This window comes from Amblyomma maculatum, chromosome 9 (genome assembly GCF_055883805.1).
Source record: "Amblyomma maculatum isolate TAMU_Amacu chromosome 9, ASM5588380v1, whole genome shotgun sequence".
Lineage (NCBI taxonomy): Eukaryota > Metazoa > Arthropoda > Arachnida > Ixodida > Ixodidae > Amblyomma > Amblyomma maculatum.
This window is the reverse complement of record NC_139352.1, coordinates 16,080,233-16,103,705: the sequence shown is the minus strand read 5'-3', so window position 1 is coordinate 16,103,705 and position 23,473 is coordinate 16,080,233. Positions and strand designations below refer to the sequence as shown.

The window sequence follows — 23,473 nt, the reverse complement described above, 5'->3', positions numbered from 1 at the left end:
AAATATATGGAGATATTCTGCATGCTCTACCAGGTCAGGACGAAAGCTGGACGCTCAATTAAGGCTTGCCATTCAGTAATCGAGTAAGTGAAGGGGTGAGACACTGTGCTCCATCGATTGATAGGGAAGCGAATCTGCTATACGCTTAGCATGGCGTGCGCCCTGACCATTCAGCCTCACTAACGCGCAGCCTCGTTCCATCGAGTGATAGTTTTCTAAGACAACACAGCCGAAATTTGTTCGCCGTTTCTCTTATTGAGCGAAAATAATCGATTTCGTTTGCGAGCGGGATCTTATAATTAGTAAGTGTACCGATAGTTTGTCTTATTTTTTGTTTCTAGGGCAGCGTGCGTTAGAGAAAACAGATCGACTGACGTTAAGTGCAGTGATTAGCATGGGTGCACAAAGAAATCATCTATCTTCTACCGAGCGAAAACACCGTGGGTACTGAAAGAGTTAGAAACGAGCCTACGCTACGAGGAATAGAAAAACGTCGGCGCATAACTGATAACCGCTACAAATGAAATATTCGGGGCCTGCAAGACACTAGCATGCTAAAAGATAGCGAGCACGATAATTTAATTCTATTTAAAAAAAGAATAACTTTACATTGGCAGTAAAGTGATCTTCCTGAGAAAGATAAACAGTTTTGTGTTCGGTAGGTACTGAATACACAGAACTGGGAGCCGCTATGAGGGCAGGCACTGCTAGATTGGAGCCCAGAAAATTTGATTCAATAATGGAGCGATGGCTAGCATAAAACAAAACAATTACTACGATGTCACAAAGGGAAAAGAATGGAGATGATATCGACGCCAATACATATAAATCGTTAATTGCAATAATATTTAAATGAGCAAGCTCGTGGAAAGGTCGATCGATCCACTTGAACATATCAAATCTCGTAAGCGCAATAAATAAAAATGAGTTAAAACTCCTAGGTGGAATAGTAGTATCGGTACACGCTCTCCTTCGGAAAGAAGTACTCGAAATAATAAAGCGTCGCTAACTATTCCTCACTCTATGTATTGGTTAAAAATATATTCTTTGTTTGCAATGCTTTCCTGAAGCAAATTCGAACCATTACGTACGCATCTGGAGCGTACACATGAATTTAATAATAAAATGAAATAATGTGCGAACAAATGCTTCCTTCGACGGCTGTTGTAAAATTGTTATGAATCGTCACAATGACTTGGAACGTATGCGCTTTGGACACTGTTTTGTTCCTGAGACACAGGTGTGAAGCCTTAAATGGCAGCCAGAAAACGCCTTAAATAAATATTCTGTGGTTTTTCCTTTCTCAAAACTTATAGCCACTAACATGTTATCCATTCGCGAAAATATCCTTCGTTATTATTAACCTAGCATTATGTGCTTCATTTCGCTTGTTTCCGGTATCAAATATGACCTGGTAAAATGATAAATATAATCAAAATGCACTGCACCATTCTTCTATCTGTGGTGGCCGTACGTACTGGACTAAGCAAAAGGAAAAGTCAAGTTATAAGTCAGCGTTTCTTTACTTTCTGACTCAACCTGGAGACTTTTGGCCATGTATACATTGCGGCATTAACACTAACCTATTTTGACCCCACATTGATATCGAATGCATTTCTGTGCCATTTATAATAGTAACCTATAAGAAAAACATGAGAACACGGCAAAGGCCAGGCTTGCATATCCCAAATCGAATGAATTACTCAGCCTCTGTACAAATCAAACGCAGTGATTCGATCTTCAATATTAAAGATAATTCGTACGACTGCCATGAAAACTATAACAGAACGGGTTTTGAAGAGAAAAATATAGAACTTGAATGATGGATGAATGCATAAATTTAGCCTTTATTTGAAGGGATGGCTCTCGGCCGCCGTTTGTGTAATTAGGGCGTTAGAAAAAGAGAAAACGAATGCTAAGAAGGCATTCAGAAGAGAATCGTCGTGCAGAGCGCGAAATGTATTATGGAGCGAAGTGAGGCTAGTGACGTAAAGTGCTGAAAGACAAGCAAATTAGCTACTGCAGATAAAGAGAAAAGGTAACAGTGCTGGAACGGGATCAACGAAATAACGTGGAGGTGGTTTCTACACAATGAATCGAAGTGAACCAGGGTTGGAATAGAGAACAACCCTCGATCCCTTCTTTGGAGATCGTCACCGTCAATGTATGCATGAGCACTTTTTCCAATACCACGGTACACTAAACAACTTCGGAAAACAGCGTATCTTTGCGGTTTGCGCTCCAAAATGGCTTGAAACGAAAGCTGGAGTCGGCGAGAATAACGTCAGGAGCTTTACACATTTCGCTTTCTCAATCGCGTGAAGACAACACCACCGCTTAAATTCACAGACATGTGACACGTTTGGTATTGTGCGCGTGCCCTTCTACGTACTTAGCTGTTTTTATATCATCGTTCTTGTTGATGTAGTAGTTGTTTATGCTTTGTTGTTCTTGTTGAGAACACACCAAAAAATTGACCACCGTGTGTAGAACACTGCCGCTCTGAGATTGCCACCTGTGTTTATCCAAAATTTTTCCGCGGGATTGGCTGGCGTTTTGGCTAGCATCAGCTCGTGCTTTCTCTCTCACTGTGCCAGTTGATTCCGGATATCTTTGACAGACTTAAATGTTTCGAGCTTCTACACCGTTGACTGCCAAAAAATTTCTACGCGCGACTATTTTTCCTGCCAAGATGAAACGCGTGAGGCAGATGTTCCATTTCCGGCCACTGTCATAGTTTCCAACTAGCCCAACCGTCTGCACTGGCCATATTTGCGGCTACTTTACTTGTCCTGTTTTTGTATTAGCTTCACAACGTAATTTGGGCATTGTGGATTCAATGCGAAAAACTATATATATATATATATATATATATATATATATATATATATATATATATATATATATATATATATATATATATATATATATAGCCGCAAATATGGCCAGTGCAGATATGTAAAAAAACAAAACAAAACACAATACTAGAGGGGAAAACGTCGATGATATGTTTGACATGAATTTCTTTTTAATGTACATACAAATAAAAAATGTGCATCATATTTGGCCCGCTGTCAACTACGGCGCAGCTTCAATCTTCGTTCATTGGTGCTGCCTAAGCTTGCGTCTTGTCATTTGTGTTTCTTTCCGAAGGCTTTAATAGAATATGCACAAAAAGCACGCGCATTCCGGGCGTCTGCTGATTATGTAATTTGTTTCAGCATGAAGCACATTTATAGTTACCATTCAGTAGTAATTCGAGGTCCGTATTTTATAGATGTACATTATGCTTCACATTCGACTTGGTTTCGAAATCATGTCTAATGTTAGGCCTAGCAGGCAACCTAAGCATGATAACTCTTCAGAAGGTTTCAAAAGTACTTCTTTGGAATAGTATTTGTCTGGGCTGATATTTTCCTACAACGTAGCACCTAGCGAGGTTCCAACTAGGTCTGAGGAAATGAGACCGGCTGGTTTTCCTGATGCTTTTACCATTCTCGGATTACGAGTTTTCGAAGTTTCGTCGTAGTCATTTTTTAGTTGTTATTGCTGCGCGTCCATATTCTGAGAGGGGGCGGGGCTGCCGTCGCGGTCATGCAGTGAAAACAAGCAGTGAGTGAAGAAATAAAATCACTCTCTTAAATAGCAGACGATAGAGTGTATTTACCTGCTGCATGCCAGGTTGCGTATGTTATCTAGGTCGCCTAACATGTCACCAAGGCTACAGATTAACTGGCCAGAGCTATGGTTTTTCAAACTGTAAGGAGAGACGCTAAACGCGTTTTCCTAAGCGTGACAAACATCAACGTTTAAAGACCGTCTCATGTAAAGGCCAAGAGCAGCCGAAGAATCGAGCGTGCTGCTCAGCTGAAAAAAAAAAAAATAGAGGAAAAAAGCCAGGAAGACTATGAGCACTGTTGAGGCCGCAGTGCAGGCAGGAGTCAAGATGGCAGTAAGTTCAGCAGTTAGAGGAACTAACCCATTCCCTAGTACGGTACCACGGCTCTCTTATGAGGTGTCCTAGAATGTGTTAATTCTTATCTAAAATATATTTTGCCATTTTTTCCCATCGCGACAGACCCTGGTGACCGCCGCCTGCAGAAGCGAGTTTAGACGACACGTAATATCGGTTCGGTCCTTGGATGGAGAATATGGTGACAAAATGGAGAATATATATATCTGAAGCTATGCCATTGGTCAAACACAAAACGCAGTTTCCTATGAAATGACGCCATGAATGTTTTGCACGAATCTGACTGTCGTTATAGCAACCCAGTCGGAAAAAACTGCAGAAAATGTTATGATGTTACGACAGAATTTCTGTGCGGTTTTTGACGGGAAACCTACTGTGACAACAGAACATTCTGGAGTAACTTCAAAAATTTCTGTAGTTACAACGGAAAGTGCTGCAGAACTACAGACAACAGAAATATACTACAGAAAAACTACAGAACTACAGAAAAGTACTACAGAACTACAGAAAAATTCGATGGGTGCGACAGAACTACAGGATATTTTGTCGTATTTTTGACAGAGTTCTGTAGTTGTTTTCGACTGGGAATGTATAGACCTTACACCTCTCTCTCTCTCTTTTTAATACCCCCTATACATGCCGTTTAACCTACATGTTCGGTGTTTTTATTCCAGGCAGCCACGAACGCGAAAATGATGGTAGAGTTGCAATTTCCCTTTCGCTGCTAAATCCTGAGTCAGAATTGTGTACACGTGAGGGACACAAATTTGCAGGCAGTGATGCATCGCTTATGATTAAAAAAAAAAAAGGGCGGGGGGGGGGGGGGGGGAGGGGGATTCTCACTCGCCATCTTTACTACCGTTGCCCTCCATTCGTTGCAAGATTTTCAGTATTTATCGCTGGGTTGTGTACACATTGAAGAGAAAATGCTATCACATGACTCTGCTGCAACCTGAAAAACATGCATAAATTTTTGGCACCGGGTTCAGGAACCTCTTAGCAGGTTTGTTTTTTGCGTTATTCACAGAAATATGTTTATTCCTTAAATCACGAGAACAATCTCTCTAGAAAACGATGCGCTCACCGAAAATGAAATAAAAAAAAGTTTAACCTCTTATTCAGCGACTTAGCTGTGGGAGTAATAAGACATGTATACAGGAATTTCAAAGCGTTTCATGCGTTCCATATACCATGAGTAGAGCTTAGCGCTGTGGCTGGCGCGTCAGGAAAACGTAAAGACACAAGCGTACGTTAAAAACTTTGTCTGTACGATTTCAAAAGCTTTGAGAATTGGTTGTGTGCAGCCAATTGCGCCGTAGTTGTCATTTTACAACTGGAGACCTTACCTACGAGAGCTAACAAGGCGTAAAAAGCTGGTGAGAAAACGTAATGCACAGCAACCCCGGTGGTTGGTGGTTTATTGCCTGTGACATTTGTCTGCTGGCTCTAGCGACGCGGTTTCGCTGCTGAATGCGATGACCATACTTTGAAAAAACCAAAACACGAAAAATTCTTTAGTACTGAACCTTGTCTGCTTGCGTAAAGAACCAAATAGACGTTTTAAATTATCCCAGAGCTCTTCACTATAGCGTGTCTTGTAGTCTACTTTCCCTTCAAGAACGTGAACTCCCGCAATTTACAGTTTATTTTCCCTTCTTCAAGACATGTTTGCTAGATCTCTATCTTTCTTGAAACGAAAGCTTTCTTAACACTGCTTCCTTAAGGGTGCTCAACTTGGGATGTTTCTCGAAGAAAAAATATCTTACTCCAAAGGCTTCTAACGACGTGTTCCATCAAGCTGGAACGTCACTGAAGATAACGCAGAAGAATTGAGCGAATACTCCTCCGAAGAACAAGAGCGTTAAGCGGATCAAAAGGAAGGTCGATGTTTATAGAGGCAGATATCAGGGTTAAAAGATTAAGAATAGGCAGTCTACGAGGAAGTGTTTTCGAACTCTCGACAGCATGGACATATACACACGCTCGTAGAGTGCGCTTGTTGAGCGCATGAAAACACACCAACCTGGAAGTTATGTTGCTCCCCAAGACGAACGCGGTCTGTGGCGACGGACATTGGAGAAGTGAATGTTAGTGCTCGGATACATCAAGACGCTTTCCTGAATGTTTGTATTATTTTAATAATGTGCTGATTCAAAGACGAACGAAGGCAGATTTGGGAAGAAAAAGGGGACAATAAAAAAGGCTGAGGGAAAGCAACGAAGACTGAGAAATAGCCCGAAGGAAGTTGGTTAGGAAAATATTCTTTTATAAACGTGTCCTCGCCATGTAGGCATGAAGCCTAGACTGCGCACAGAAAAGCATGAAAATGAGAAAGAGTAGACAGTCGTGGGTGCTTACAAGGGAAGAAATTAAAACAATGTGCGAAGTGAATTATTTAGGCACACGTCTTCGGGCGATGACATCGCCCGTCATAGCGATATGAGAACGCGTGAAATGCAAGGAGGAAAGGAGAGCAATGTAACGCTAGCGTCGGGAAATAATGCTTGTCGGAGGGAAGCGTAGCAGCGGAGAAAGAATGACGAAAATATACAGATGCTGATTTTCAGGCTACATCGACGGCAGTAATACCCATTGCCTGAGATGGAAAAGCGAGGCAGAAGAAAAGCGATGATTGTCTAAATAAGGAGGCGCTAAAATAAAATCCAGCAATGCGAAAAAAGCTATAACTTAGAAATTCGGAGAACATGCATTAAGACGTTGGTCGAAGTAGAGCGGATGCCACTCAAGTGCCACTGCCGGCTTCTTCGCAATATATATGAGCTGCGCAGAGCGGGGTCGGACCAAAGGATTCATTGGTTGACTATGCCAAGATAAAGAAAAGTTGAGGAGTTGAGAGCGATATGAAAGGAAGCGTAGAAAAAAGAAAGATGTGCGAATACAAGTAAAGATCTTGGCACATATGGCTTGCTTATTTCATCTTCTTCTCCTTGTTTTTATTCTAGAAAGGAAAATAGGAAAGAAAGAGAGAGAGAAAGAAAGAAGGAGAAAATAAGAAAGCATGTGCTTGGAGTTTCAATAATGGACCGCTTAACAACTTGATTAAACCTGGTGAATAGCGGAACAGCTCGTTTACAGCAGTTACACAGCAGTTCCATTAATTAATATATACCTTTCCTGTCGCGCTGCCGAGAAGAATGGCCAAGCGTTCATATCAACACTAATGTGCGCAAAAACAATAGTTTTTCTGGAATAAGAAATGTCATGCGTCCACTTCTCGGTCACATTATGGCAAGCGGGGTCGCAAAAGAAATGACCAAAAACAGTTGAAATTCTGAATACGGTGCATGAACTTGCCTTCCTTGACGGAGAGCAAAGAGCGGAAATAACATCTAAAACGAGCGATAAGACAGAAAAGCAGCAACGTCAGAATAGCTTAAACATCTTAGGTCATAGAAAGCGAAAATAGGACTAAAACAAGTGGACTACGCGGTGAAAAAATTGCGACGTGACACAAAAATATAATTAATGTAATTTCGCTTCCTTGCTCGTCTTATTTTTGTTTCCGAACCACCGGAGGCAAAGGACTGAATGTTACGTCATATTCTAACTTTTCGCTCTTTATTTTTTATGTGCTCCCGAAAAACTCGCCACTGCAGCACACGTGGCTAAAATATTCGCCAAAGCTAAAGCTACAGTTCATAGCACATTACGTAAGAAATGTTCTGCCAGCGACGTCATCAAACAGGATATTTAAAACGAATGTCTTGCTCCTCCTCGAAATAATATAACTTTCTCTGTGTCCTTGCAAAGCAGCCTTGTCGCAACCGATTAATAATTCCTTAAATGTGTTTCGCAATAACAACAGACACTCAACGTTCCTAGCCGTTCCCTTATGTGTTTTTGGGAAATGAAAACAAACAAAAAAAGATAATTCGTAGAAGAAGCCTACGCTGAGTTCTTAGCTCCTTTTTGGAGCTGATACACGCTTAGAAAAGCGATTATCCTTAGGCCGTAAGCAACTTCAAGAGTTCGCTGCTTTCTTTACAAACTTTCGGAAGTGAACAGACCTGTAGACAGAGTAAGTGCGAAGACGGCAGAGTGAGGAGCCCTGGTTGCGCGTTCGCGCTTGTCTCAAGGTGATCGATTAAGCGTCGCCGATCAGAGCATCGTTAATCAATCATGACTCTCCATCTAGCCGGCTTTCTACGCCGTTGACTTCGATGAAAGAGGGGTGGAGTGAGAGGCCATGCATCCACACTGCTTGCGGGGAAGCTCCAAAGAAGATGGGGAAGCATTGGCGTGCTGAACGACGCCCGTGTTTCTGCTGTTAACTCACTCGATATGAGTGTACAGAATAGAAGAAGACGAAACTCGACGTCGAAATATTTAAAGATTTTGACGGCACCTCTATCTTGTTTGTTCTTGCTCAGCTGGGAACCCAGTTTTTTTTTTTTTCTTTATTTCCTATTTTTGATTTGCATTCCTTTTCTCATATGACGGAGTAGTATAGTGTTACTAAACGGTCCGCACATCGGATAAAGTACAGCGCAGTAACTTCTTTAGGCGCCCACAGTACTCACGAGTATCTAAGCACACCTCTGTACTTAATCGCTCATACATATAGTACAGTGCTCACTAAAGGCTCCCCTGGCAGAGAGGTGATGTACTATGTACGCGCCAGAATAAAACATGACAGCAGGCTTAGGTTATATGAAGCAACACCAACGCCGGTGTTTGACAACACGAAGGGACTCACTCGACCCCAAGAGATATTTCTCAACAATGTGATAACAAACACAGCCTACACGCCACACATACTTGACAAGTGGTTTCTCAGCCGACACAAAACGAACACAACATATGCACCCACTGTCAGGAACAGTGTACAGCAGACCTAAAACATCTTGCAATGCAATGTGCATCGTTTTCACGAGGAAGAAACAAAATTATTCATGTTCCACACGATGACATGCCCACCCTAGCAGATCAGATTCTATCAAGCACTGCAATCCAAAATTCCATTGCCACCTATGGCAGTGAGAGCGGCCTGCTTCGAGTAGTGTGAAAGGGGTCGACTTACAGCGCGCAGATCGGTAGAATGGCAAGCAACGAGAAACAGCTTGAAGAATCGTGGAGAAGCTACACTCCCACCCCTCTTAACTCCCTAATTACCCAAACAGTGGCCGGGAGCCATCCTTTCACTCAAACAAAGAATTCATTCATTCCCATTTTGAAAATTACGGAACTCTCTGCCATGCCTCGTGTTATGTGGATGGGAAAGCACGCGGCTGCATCCTTCTGTGAAAGTAGTTTTAGCGTGCATGCGACCACTAGGACAAAGGTAAGGAGCTTGGCTCTCATTAATGAAGTACTGGAATGGCCTAGCACTAATGTGGTCAGCACGGATCTTTCCACACGTCGACGTAATGACTTCCGTTCTAACTGCTGCTCTGATGGCCCTTTAAATGGAGGCACGCTTCTTGAGATTAAGTTTCAACTTATTTCGGCGAGGAAGAACTGATTGAATAAACACTAGAGGAACGTCACAGAGAAAGATAGTTTTATGAGCCGTCAACGTAACGAACTAAGCGTTGCCTTTGTACGCTTGTAGTACCGGCTCTGTTGAAAGTGCCGACGCATTTCGTGATCGGGACTCTGATAACGCGAGCCAACTTAATTAGCTTAATTTAGTTGGCTCACATCAGATGAGCCGGTGCACGGTGAAAGCCTGGCTCACAATGAGAGTGAGGATCGTTCGCATCAAGTGGATCGATAACTCGGCGCGAGTCCTCTTTCCGCCCCACTTTAAACAAAGCTACTAGCATAAATGGTTCTTCTAGCCTTGTTCTCACAATCCGAATTTTCCAGACCCACAGACCAACGCATTGGACCAGGCCGTGAAAATCTCGCCCAAAAGTCCCAAGGAATATAAACGCAACTTAAAGATGGGAAAAGCGGCTAGAACTTGAGGATCGCTACTTTACCTACCGGCAGTAATGGTAACATTATTCCGAGCACTGAAGTGAGGGAAAACGTCTATTTTGCATAGCAATGTCGCGACAGGCAGTGTATACCAACGTTACTAGTTTGTTCTAGAAACGGTGGTGTAGTAGCTGTCTGGTAGTATTCAAGGCAGCCTAGTTAAGTTTCTATTTCGCATTGTATTTTTGCAGCTGGTCCGTCCTTAGTACAGTGCTAGTTTAGCATTTCTTGGCAGATTTTGAATACTTGAGTGTTAAGTACTTTGTTCTACCTCCTAAATTTGTCCGGGCATTTTGACTATCCGGTATGGGAGGAAAATTAAATTACTTCCGCATATGAGAAGTCTAGCTGCTCTGTTAATCAAGACTTGATTGTTAGGCCTTAAATAGAGCCCAAAGTGTCGTGCAAACACAATAGAGACACTGTTTCTCACCCCTTGCACTGTACATCGAGAAGCCCTGAGGGGGATATGCTGCTGAGTGCCGGAAAGCGACAATGAATAAACCTGCGTCATTTAATTCTCGAAATGGAGCAAACACTGCGCGACGCCTGGATTGAAACGAAAGTCAATGACACAGCTCCTAAAATGGATTTTTTTTATGATTGCGCATTCGAGCCCAATGGTGTCTAGGTAAGTGTACGTATCCTTTTGTGTCGCCTCAACTTGGTACGGCCACGAAAATTACGAATATGTTTTTAGCATGACAGCCTTTCGGCCCCGGTGACATGCATTCCTAATGATAGCGGCACACGATAGTATCAGTCCTTATGTGTCAAGCGGTACTTACTTTACATTATTAATATAAACAGCGCGAACACGAAGACAAAGGACAAGATAAAAAAAAAAACCACAGTACAACCGCTGACTCACAACTATGCCTAAGCCCTTTACTCCAAGGCCCAGAAAAAACAAACATGAAGAAAACGAAACAGTCACGTGACACATCCCCTGACCTCACCTGCTGCACAAAAAATCACTTAAAAAAGACACCTCTTTGCTTGAAAAAGCAAGAGAAGTCTTGCTGAGACACTTATTGTCCGTTGAAATAAAATATGATTCCACTATCTCTCTCGTCATCTTCTCTTTGTGGCAATACAAAATCCTAACCTTGTTAAACTTAAGAGTGCACTTCTTCTTCTCCTTCTTCATTATTTCACATGAATGGCAATGTGATACCAGAAACGTTTGGTCCTTTCCACTTTCCAAGTTGTTCCGGTGTTCCTGTAGTCTCTTATTAATACATCGTCCTGTTTTACAACCAAGTACTGTCGTCATTACGCAGTACTTGTAGATAATTGGTTGGACATGTTACAAGGACGCCATTTGTTCTACAACTACCTTTGATGGCTGCATTGTTGTATTTGGATATTTAGTGGTCTAATTTGGGGTTCTAATGAGCTCCTCCTTGTTTCGCATACTCACTGTGTTTTGTATCTGCCTTGGCGCGTGTAAAGCCTCATACGAAATTGTTTCGTCCCCATGGATTGTTTTTCACTTATGTGGAGGAACACGTATGTGAAAAAGCTCTGTAATGTATGCAAATCCCCAGTCCTCATTCTTTAAGGTGTCTCAGTAGCTACTTGCACTATAGATACCATCCTCAATTACGACTCGAGAGAAATCGTGCGACCGGAATACTTCTGACCAAACCAAACGCATGCACGCGTGAACTTTTGTCCGCAGTTCCCTGTGCTGTTGAGCACAGAAGGGACACAAAATGGTAAGAACTAACCCATGAAGTAAAGTAGGTCAGGTTAACACTGTATGTGTGTCACACCAATTTGAGCCAGATGGGAGCGTGTGTGATTTATTCTTGTTTTATCCAACTCGGCGCATTAAAAAAGTCCTCATAGGTAAGTGAAAATTGATGAGTACGCCAAAGAAAGTTACATGATTGCCTTCAGTTCGCTTCCAACAGTTTTTCATTCATCCAGCGTGCAGTGGAAGTCAAAGAGTTGACATGTAAACTGGTGTTATTCTACAAAATAATGTAACAAAATTCATCTTTGGAATTTCGTTGCATGCTGCAGGTAGCGGAATAGCGCGGCCTCTAGTGACAAAACGCGTACTAGAATTTGTTACTTTGTTGAAGAGCCGTAATCCGCAAGCAACATAAATGACCAGTACTACGCAACTTATATTAGATGTGGCGTGAAACCAGATTCCATATGATGTATTTTTTAATCGGTGCAGAAGTTCACTGAATATTCGTAATGACTGTAAAAATATTTAGGTACATTAATCTGATATATTTAGCACGGTGGCTAGAATTTAGCCTTAACAGGGATGAAGAGGCACAGTAAGAAGTGACAATTCACCCGAGATGGTCTTGACGAGGATTTCGACACGCGCGCTGGCCTGTTTCTTTGGCGAACCGCCGTCCTCGGCGATGACGGTGAAGGCGATCATGGAGTCGGCAACGTCCAGGAAACTGCGGTTCAGCATCACCTCTCCCGTGATGCTATCCAGGGCGAGATACCTAGAAGAGCACGAAGTTAATCAAAAACCTTGGCCACGGAAGTGCTTGACTTCCGACTTGCAGCCGAAACACTGCAGTCAAAACACAACACTGTTGTTCAAGAAGGCTGTAGAAGTATCGCGAATCGCTCGCTATATAAGATACGTTTTAGGAGACTGATATCCTCTGTAGAAGATCGAAATGGATGAAATTGTTAGCGTGTCACAACGTTTAGACTTTGCGTGCTGCCCCGATAATGGAAAGAATGAGCTCAATGTTAAATTGTTCCTGCACAATATTTTTTATTGATTTCAATTACTGTTATAGGTCCTGTAATTAAAGCTGCGTCGGCGCTGGTTTTAAAATACCACTATCCGGTATCTTACTGTACATGAATACAGAGGTCGTTCGGCAATTAAACCTTAAACGAGCATAAAATGTGTCGTTTGGCCTTCTTTCTCCACAATTGCCATTGCATGTTCAATCAATTGTGCCTAGGAATGAACACGTTGATGTCGTCTCGTAAAGACTCGAACTCGAATACCTCATACTGGCCGTACACTGCACCCCTGGATTTCTAGACTGGCGCGGCAATATAAAAAAAAATTATTTTAGGCATACGTCACGGGCGATGGCCGCGAACTTTTATTTCCAAATAAAGAAGCACCAGCGTTCGTTTGCTTCATCGAAAAATATGTTTGAGAACATTTCATTTTTTTACTGCTGTTCACAATATGCAACACATTCTTCTAAGGATATAAAGGCAACTTTCCTTGATGTATTATATCACATAATACGGTGCATGACTTGACCCATGGCGTAGAGAATTAGACCAAATTCTCGTGGGTTACGCTTATTGGTTACACATTTTGCGGTGTAATCATAGACAGAACGATATTTTCATTACAGCCACCATATTTTCATTGTGACGGGAGTACATCGGTTTAACTAGTGTCCCGCGTCGTTTCTAAACACATATATAAGAGAATCGAGCAAAATGACCTAGTCTTACCGGAATAAGTACAACCAGATAATCGTAAAACTGTTCCCTAAATGTCAAGGAACATTAAGTCGACGCTAGAGCTGAAAGCGCGGGAAACCCAGCATATATTATTCATAGAAATTTTTATGCCGACAAATCTGTTTTAAGACGTACAGAAAGCCGTTAACATGATCCGAACACCCTGTATGGCTTTCCAGAAGGTACAGAAAAAGTGAGGATATCACGTTTACATCTCTTTCTAACACCGGTTGTTCTCTCGCAAGCGTGGAGAAGTGAGTTTAGCCGCTCAGCTGTAAACATTTCGCCCTATGTTACGGAAGCCATCATTAAAGCGCTTCTCGTATGCACCCGATCTTCAGTAGAGCCGCGTCTCCGTCATCGCTACTGTTACCGGTATATCCGAGCGAAAGTGAGTGTAGATGACTCCCAAAAGGAGAACCACGAGCTACGCGCCTCTCATCGGACGCCCGAGGTGGCCCGCCGAGCTGAGTGCAAGTCTCACTGATGCGCCGAGGTGGAATCAACAAACGCCGGAAGTACTTGTAGCTAGCCGTGTTGCTGCATATCCAAGAATACACAAGAACGCAAAAAAGATACGCAGACGTAGAAAAATAACAAGGTGAGCACCGACTGGCAACATCTTTTATTTGGCGAAAAGCGCTTAATACCATCGACACCGGTCACTGTGCTCCTTCTCTCCAGCGCCTCTACCGTGCGTCACCTCCAGAGGGTCGCCTCATTGGTGAGCAGGTCGACAATCTCACGATATTCCACATCACGGTGTGATTGAACTTGCTTCTAGCCTGTGATCACCTTCCGCCGCGCTTGTAAAAAAGAAATATGACTCCCTGATATTTTTTGTTTTTACCGTCATTTTACAAAATTGCGAGTAAGGATGTTGTATACACACTACCGCGTATTGACGACGCTTTCGGTTGCGTGGAAGTAGCCGAGCTTGTTTTCATCCATGGATCTGCGTTCTGGTTATTGGCAAGTCCCCACGGTTGAGTATGGCAGCCCCAAAACAGCTTGCACCACCACTGATGGCCTCTATATGAGTTCACGGTGATGCGAATCGGCCTTTGCAACGCTCGCGCTACATTTGATCGAACGGTGGACTACATCTTACAAGACCTCAAGTGGAACATCTGCCTATGCTATTTGGAAGACGTTGTTGTTTTTTCGCCCGATTTTCCGACGCACCTAGTGCGCTTGTACCAGACACTGAGCAATAGTCTCTAATTTAACCTAAAGAAATGTCGCTTTGGCTCAGGCAAGCTAAAAACATTCAGCCACATCCTTCCAAACGAAGGCGTTCAGCCCGACCCCGACAAAGTACGTGCTATCGTCGACTGTCCCAAGCCGACAGCTGTTAAATAGCTACATAGTTTCGAAGGCCTGTGCTTATATTTTTGCCGTTTCGTCAGCAATTTCGCCTTTATCATCACACCGCTTACGAAACTGCTGAATAGTCCGGCCGACGTGTCGACCTGGAGCAACCTGCAACAATGATTTCACTACTCTCCGCCATATTAATTCTCATTTCACCACCAATTCTCCGCCATTACGACCCCTCCGCCACTATCGAGGCGCACACTCACGCCAGCGGCATCAAACTTAGTGCTGGCCTCGCTCGACGCAAGCCCGGGTTTTCCGTATACGTTGTTGCGTACGCAAGCTGTGTTATAACGAAAGCTGAATTTAATTACACCGACACGGAAAAGGAGTGTCTTGGAATCGTATGGGCCCTCACGGAATTGCGGCTCTACTTCTGTGGCCGTTCCTTCAACGTCGTCAGTAGCCAACATGCCTTCTGCTAGCTGGCTGCCCTTAAATACCCTTCTGGTCGCTTTCGCGTTCGGCTGCCAGCAATCGTTGGATCGTCATCGACGTGGACCACCCCGCTCGCTATACGGAGACTGTAGCCCTACCTGCGTCTCCTTCTTCATCTCCTCCGTCCTTCATCAATTCGTCCAGCGTCACAGGGCTCTTCGGGAACTTCTCAGCGACCGCGGGCGCGTTTTCTTCTCTCAAGCCCTTTATAATTTACTGGATGCGTGCAAGACTGTGTATCGAACGATTACTGCTCACCATCCGCAAACAAATGGCCTCACCGATAGATTTAATCGGACACTTGGAGATATGCTCGTCATGTCGCCGTGGACTAAGGGGCCCCCCTGGAAGTGTTAATTTTCATTAATTTCGTCCTCCTCCGCCTCCGAAGGGGTCAGAGCTGCTTCTGCCCAAATCTGGCGCATGGCTACCTCCTCACCCTCCCGAGTGAGATTACGGGTGAGAGGATATGAACATGCAGGAATTAGAGCCTGTGTTCGCTGGAGCAGAGCTTGCTCTTCGGAAATATCGGACAGGAACGGATCTAGAGGAAGGGTGGAAGGTGGCTGCTTCTCTAATGTGTCAAGCTGCGCCATTGAATCCACGTGAGTATTATGAGAACCATGAAAATGACAGCGAATCCAGTTTATGCGTACAAGGCAAAGGGGATTTGTGAAGAGCTACTGAATAGACTGTGCAATTTGTAATGCGCGCCGAGGAGCCTCAAAGGGCGGCGAGGAATTCGGAGTAAATGTGAACTTTACTGAATATCGGTACGAACGGAAGGGATTCATTTACAATATATATATCACTTGACGTATCAAGGCAAGACGAATGAACATATATCCTCGTTCTATGTTGTGCGGAAGTTGAGGATGGGAAGGGCTATAGACAGCAGTAACTCCCTTTAGTACTGCGTGTAATGCATTGGTGTACATAATGGACCCTGTGGGTAGGTGCGCGGCTGATACCGGCGGGTAGGCAGGGTAGGGTATTGCCAATAACCCCTGCAATCGTATGTAATATTCTATTATAATAAACTGTAATATTGTGGAAGAAGAGTTTTTAAACGATGAGTTTGAGGAACTGTTTATATGCTCTATTTTCCTCGCGCTGGTCAACAAGTTCAGTGACTGAAATAAGTTCACCGTCCTCTTGAAAGATGGTGTATGGATGTAACTCGAGATAGATAAGTCATGGCGCACTTAGCCTTATATCACATAATCAACGGCTCATGAGACTGATGACCATCGATAACATCACCTTGTTTTTTTTATGTATTCATAAGATAACGGCCATCAAAATTAAGGCATTGAAATTGTGTCATAACAGTTTACCCAGGAAAGAAACAGGTCGGCATATCTTACTTCAGCGCCTTGGTTGATTCCGGTCCGGCCTCAAGGGTGTAGTAGACCTCGGCGTTGTATGGTACTGGGTCCGGGTCCTGGGCGCGTACCTGGAGCACCCGGTATCCGGGCCGCGTACGTGTCCGGTGCACCTCAGCGCGGTACGCAGAGTGCTCGAATCGGGGCGGGTACTCGTTGGGCACAGTCACCTCGATCTGCATCGTCTTAACTTCGGTCACACCCTGGCTCACGGCAGCCACGATCACCTACACCACAAGGAGAGATGAAAAGAACACACGGAGAACGGTGAACTGACAGCAATCTGTTCTTATCTGTATTTCATTCATTCATTCATTCATTCATTCATTCATTCATTCATTCATTCATTTTGAACATCTCAAGCGGCCATTCAGAGCAGCCTTTCCGTGGGAGAGTTTTTAATTGGAAGTTAACGATGATCCATTATTCTTTCTAACTTTGGAAAAGGTGCGGAAATGGATATGATGAATAGCCACATTTAAAAAGAAGACATCACGAAATCTAGGGTGCGAGGCCGAACAGATGCATGCACAAGGGGTGAAGCCGAACAGGGCTGTCATTTTCTGTTGCCTCTTGCATCCGGGAATTTTAAACCTAAAATAACGAATTAGCAAAAGTGATAAAGAAAACTATAGAATATAGAAAATATGAGTGCAAAAATATATGAAACAAGAAAAACGACAGGAGGAAATAAGAAGGCAGGGATCTGAAGGAGGCAATGCATGAGAAAGGTTAGAACAGAAATGGGCAATAAAGAAAAAAGTCAAAGAAGGAAATTTAAACAGAAATTCCAGGACTTCGATCACCGTTCAATTATCTCGACAGAACCATAAACTGTCACATAAAGAGCGCACCCTGTTCTTCGTTTTCTCGCTCCAACTGTAAAACCCTGCTGCCAAGAAATAGCAAAAAATTAGTAAACTTCCCAGTGCATTGAGTTCTCAAAGTAACCACACAAAAATTAAAAAAATACTCCGGAATTGTTCAATTTTTCGCCGCTTCCATTTGGTTTTTCTTTTTTTTTTCGTACCAGCTTTGATGCTTAATACAAACAATCATGAAGAAAACATTTTATGTTTGAGCTGTGTCTGGAACGGTGAAGTAAATTCTTTTTGCGCCTCGAATTGAGATAAGCTTCGCGAGGGCACTTCGAGAACGAAAAAAGGAAGCGAACGGGCGAAAGATTAGTTCACCAGTTCACCAGCAAAAACGCAAGCTGAACACTGCGCAAAAGGAGTATCACTGAAGCGAAGCTTTTCGGCATCGTTATCTACATTTGGCTTTCGTTCGAGCGCTGAAGACGTCTTTTAGCGTGGTCCATTTTGGTTCGCCTGGACAACAGCGTGCCCCCCCGCCGAGTTCAAATCGGGGCCTCACTGAGCTCTGGAAATCGCACGGCGGTGAGGGAAGCGCGCTGTTTCAAACAGACAGAGGCAGCGGGGGCGACCCAATAAAATATTTCATTCGTTTGCGAGAAAATGGAAGGTTTAAAAGTATTGCAGAACAGTGATTATCCGTCGTCCAACAGTTTTCCGATGCGAGCATCGGCCGTTCTCTAATACGGTCTGCCCTACCGTATCGTTGAGCCTGCTGACGCGTAAAATGTGCTGTGAGCGAAATCTTGTGACGTACTCTGTTCCACTTTTATTACTGCAAACTGCTCTAGCTCTCAATAATGAGGTGTGTAACGTGCAAGCGGCACTCGTGCTTCGTGGAGGCCTTCGGCCAAGCTCCTGGTTTCCTACCGAAACTTCATAATAAGGGTACATAGCAAATTTTAATCCAAAATGTTAGCTCACCGTACGACAGTTAAACAGCAGCCAGCGTACGAAGTACTGACTAAAGTTTTTTAAAGAATTACTGCCCAGGTAACCACATGTGAACGCCATCTGATTTCTCTATTCAAGTGCATACTAGTATAGCAGACAGCGATTTTGTAATATTCGAACAAGTTATTTGTTTCCTACAATTCGTCGCCTGCTTTTTATATTCGGCTCTCCAGTTTAGATAAACCAAGTCTGCGATGTAAGAGCGCATTATTTCCTCACGTGCCTTCTATACGTACAGTCTTTGTCAAAAGTTTTAGAGCCGAGGGGGTCTGCTTCTAAGCCGTGTAGTGGCGCTCTTTTGCATTCGTGTTAGTGCTTCCTGATAGAAAGGGTAGGACAAAATATTCTACTTTTACGAAATTCAAAACACCGAGAATGCATTATCAGACTCAAGATGGGGCTCAAAAGCACGCACTCTGGAATCTAAACTTCTGACAAAGGCTGTGCTTTTGGAAAGGCAAAAATAGCCCTGAAAACTGGATACACAGAACAGATATATGCGCACTAGCACGAGTGAGCTCTATTTTTGAACCAGCGTGCATTTTCAGGCGGCCAGGCGATTATAGCATTACCTATGATCAGCGCAACGTTTTAATGGAAGAACACGTTATGCCCTGAATGGTGCCGCGAGTGGTGTGACAAATAGCAATTGCTTTAGCATTAACCCACCAGAGGGACACATCTTAGGTATTGAAACTTATATGTGGAGTTGCGCAATGATAACTTGCAAAAATCTGCATAATAGCATCGAGTCTACTCCTGCTTTCCATGACCGATAATGACACATTATCGACAGCGCTCATTCAAGGACATACACGATCACTTCTGTAGGTTATCTTCGAGGCACCCACCTCGTACTTTTCGCCGACCTTGCGGGTGATGATGCGGGTGGTGGTCATGTTCCCTGTGATGTGGTTCAGGTTGAAATAGCTGGAGTCCTTGACGTCAAGCAGGCTGTAGGCCACGGGCTTGCCAGGCGCAGACTCGTCCAGCGCGCGCACGGTAGTCACGTGCACGCCAGACGATGCGTTCTCATGTACGCGCGGGTCGTGGAACGGGGACCAGAACACCAGCACACCTGCATCGAGAAAAAAAAGGAAAGAAGCGGGGAAGAAGAAAATAGAATATCAGTGCATGTTCCTAGATAACCTCGCCTTGACTGCACTCAGCGAGACTGGGGCTTTGGAGACATTAACGATAAAATCGAGAAGCAAAAAGAGAGCGGCTGGTATTGAAAAATACACCCATGTCAATAATATCCTACTTGAAAATTAGAGAAGATAATAGGTTGGCCGAAAAAAGCAGTGCAAATAGTCAATAACCGATGGACTATTAGGGTTATAAAAACGGCATCACGAGGGAGGGCGCAGAGCGATGAGTGAAGGGCTGGCAATTAGCCTGATAGGCACTTCATTTCGTTTCATGATATTCTGATCAAGTGCCACGTTGAGGAACGTCTGGCGCATCAAAGTATTCACAGCGTGTACAATAAAGCAATAAGGAAAATGCGATTTCTTTTTCTTTATATGTTTCTCGAGGACCTCTGTGAACCATAAAAGAACGAAACAGAGAACTAGCCAATTTTTTTCGGAGCAACTTTTCTTTGTCAGTTCATTGCAGTTTCAGCTCACTTTACGTCCACAACTCCCCTATTTCGCAAAAAAAAAAAGAAAAGACGCAAAATTATGACAAATATGTTTGTAACGTATTGCAATGAAATGTGCAAAATAAAGGGCAAGTTAACACACGCTTCTTAGCCGAGGGTAATTACAAGAGACAGCAAATGGACATCGAGACGCCGAGGATAAGTGTACCACCTCCATTCCCTAAGAGAAAGGAAAAATACGATTGGGAAGAGAAGACAAAAGTTATGATAAAATTAATAAGGTAGCCACCCAACACAACATAGAAAAACTAGACCAAATGTTTAATAAAATCTAGAGGACCGGGTACGTTGCCAAGGACAACCAATGTCGTTTGTTTATTACCGCTATTGGAGCGTTGCCTGCAGGAAGAGTGTAGGAATGGCTTTTCACGAAGGAAGGGGCGAAAGGCGTATCCTTGTCACTAAGGCCATAAATTTCCCCCAGAGAAACAGCGCAGGTTTCCGGAACATGGAGATTACGGCAAAAAGCTTTACACGGAACAGACCGGTGGATTCGAGACCACAATTTGTGAACCACCAGGATTTGTTGTTTTCCTAATATAGATGCCCAACGCTGGAACCTGGGTCACAATACATAGTTTCGCAGTTAGTGCGGACTGGGGAAAGTTGTCCGGTGTAATTAAAGCTGTGCACGATAAGAGTAGTGCATCATATCATGCACGACATAGTACCAATACATCTTATTATGCCACGCAGTCTCACCTGGTCACTACAATACTGTGGAGGATAAATATGTACGCAGACCATTCGTGTTAAACGCTGACGTTTCTGCCGTCAAAGCCGCAGCGCGTGCGAGAGAACCTACAAAGTTTGTAGTAAGCGCGCATAAGCGTATAGGCGCCCTGTTTTTCACTTTTATCCGCTTTTTGTTTCCGAGTCCACTTTTCAGTCCATCGAATCACACTGTGTCCATCAACTACTTTAAGGCATATGTGCTTTTTCTTTATTTTAAGGCCTCTGATGTGAAAGAGGGTAGCCTTGATGACGCTCTGCCCCATGCTATGCGCGGTGATTCGATGCACTGCATGGGAGTGCAATATGTTCGCAATAGTTAACAATAAATCGGGCTGACAAATGAATTAGACAAACGGAGATACATGGTACAGACTTTATATTGTAATGTAAGCCCTCAAATGTTCATTTTTTAGGGCATGCAATAGAACACCATATTTTGCTGCTATTAGAAAAGTCGAGAGCTGCACGTCAGAAAGGCAAGAAGCTTTGATGCGTCACATGCCCGATTAGAGAATAAAGATACTTCTACCAGTCGCGACACACGGCGTTCGTTGATACTGCGTCGCTGTGGAGAAGACCCAAACGTATTGGTGCTGTATACGCCCGGCTTTTTTCTTTTGTCGGCAGGGAGCACGACACGAGCTCGGGAAAGCTGATACTCGCACATGCAAGATTGGCATTTATCTCTTTCAACTATATTCTGAGCAAGCGCTGGCATTGGTTCGAATTTTAAAGCCGAGTCGAAGTCACGAGCCAACGCTTTAAGCAGAGAAGAAACAAGGGAACACAGCGGATGAAAGCCTTTCGACGACACTGTTTACGCGAAGTCTGATGTGTGTGTGTATATATATATATATATATATATATATATATATATATATATATATATATATATATATATATATATATATGAATTGAAAGGGGCCAACAGTCTACGACTGCAAGGCAAACGTTAGGGATATTTTTTAATGTTCCTTGTTGATGGTGTTGACAAGAATTAGTCTTATGATGATTGTAGGTGTCAGGAATATTAGGAAAGAATATAATATTGCTTCCTCCCATTCTGGAAGCGAGCAATGAAAGAAGCGACTCCCGAAGCAGAGGCACCCAGACTTCAGGGAAGGGTTGAGAAACTCTCAAAAAGTCAGGGCTAAGTGTCTGTTCTCTTGTTCTTCTCTTGCTTCCCTATTTCTTCTCTTTTCTAGATGGGGTCGCGGGCAAGGCTAACGGGATGCGTTCAAAGGCATTGCCATTGGCCCAGATGTCTTGTCGATAGAAGTCAGCTCTTCACGCCACCGTTCTTCTGAGGTATAAGGCATACGTGTTGCTTTTCATGCAGGAGTGGCGGTGTCAAATCTCGGTTAGGATGCGGAGCTCGGCAAACGATACAGAAGGTGGTTAAAGATAGTGTCGCTCAGGCGCTTTGTAGTCTAGCTTTCCTTCCTCCTAAATGCTTATCAATGCGCATAATTCACATTAAGGTTCAGCGTCTCTTGGCTGAATGACATTCAATAACAATCATGTGTTCCGGCGGCACGAGCAGAATAAACTTAGGAAGTGAAGGTGCCGAGAAGCAAAACTTCCTCATTATCGTTCGTTTATTCTAAACTTCTCTTTTAAATATTTCTTCTTCATTTTGACTTTACCTGCTTCAGGCACATCCCTCTAAACATTTACTGCATTTCTTTTTCGCTAATTCTTCCTTCTCTCTTTTTTCTGTCTTCATAAATTGAATAAGCCTTTCTGACCAGCCTGTACTGGTTACAAATACTTCCCGAAACTATAGCTTCCCTAACTCCTCACAAACCTTGCCTGCCCTGAACGTGCCCTTCTTCACTGTCCCTGCTACTATGCATATGTTATTTTGAGTGTTCGATGGGGACAAAAGGACCGCCGGCTCAAAATGCACATGTGCGCGTGCTTCGGCTCTATAAGCTGTTCTTTGAAGGAGCGCTGTACGTGGTATTTCGTTGGATTTAAGCTCTTACGTGCTATCTCAAGTTTCTTTATCGAATGTTCATGGCTACAATTATTTTTGTTTGATTCTCTTTAAGCAAGAAGCGAGCTGCTTGGATTAGTGCTCTTGCCGTTTTAGGAAGCGTGGGGAGTTGACATTTCTTCCGAATTTGGGGTGAGCGGGCGAGGAGATGCAAACTGCGCTGCAGGCGATATCATAGGGCTACATGTGTCCCACAAGCGTCGATGACGCACACGTATGCGGTCAATTTATTTTGCGGGTTCGCCGGCTTGAAGTCGCCAAAGGAAGAGGAGAGCAGCTGCTCCTGTACCTACGGGGCTGGGAATGGTAGGCTCCTGCCGTTTGCGGAGGCGGAGGCTCGCCTGCCACCGAAGGTTGTATCTCTTGTAGGCCGTCATTGCACCCGCCACTGCTTCGGTGGCAGACGACGGCTGTTGCGGCGCGCGTCTTTCTCTCTCCTATTATTTCCCTCTCTTTCTTCTCTATTTTCTCCTCTTTCTGCACGAGGCAGCACAGGTGGCTCACCTACAGGGCCAGTAGCAAGCCCGCTCATTTTCTTTTCCTTCTTCCTACAGTCGCAACAAGAACGACAAAGTTTCCACTTTCCCTCCCTTCTTCCTCGCTTCCCTTACGGCGCGGTTGCGGTGTCCACAGAAAAACAAGTGAGAC

The 23,473-nt window shown here is 43.7% G+C and overlaps 1 protein-coding gene across 1 annotated transcript in view; it reads right to left on the bottom strand.

Moving 5' to 3' along the window:
- LOC146178423 (uncharacterized) overlaps nt 1-23,202 on the bottom strand; it is a 77,475-nt gene extending 54,273 nt beyond the window's left edge. Inside the window, exons 1-4 of the mRNA XM_084579966.1 lie at nt 23,115-23,202; nt 19,277-19,503; nt 16,579-16,823; nt 12,236-12,396 (exon numbers count right to left, since the gene is read on the bottom strand). Of these exons, the coding sequence (XP_084436092.1) occupies nt 12,236-12,396; nt 16,579-16,823; nt 19,277-19,503; nt 23,115-23,202 (721 nt within the window). The remainder of the gene's footprint in view (nt 1-12,235; nt 12,397-16,578; nt 16,824-19,276; nt 19,504-23,114) is intronic.
- Nucleotides 23,203-23,473: the final 271 nt, after the last annotated feature.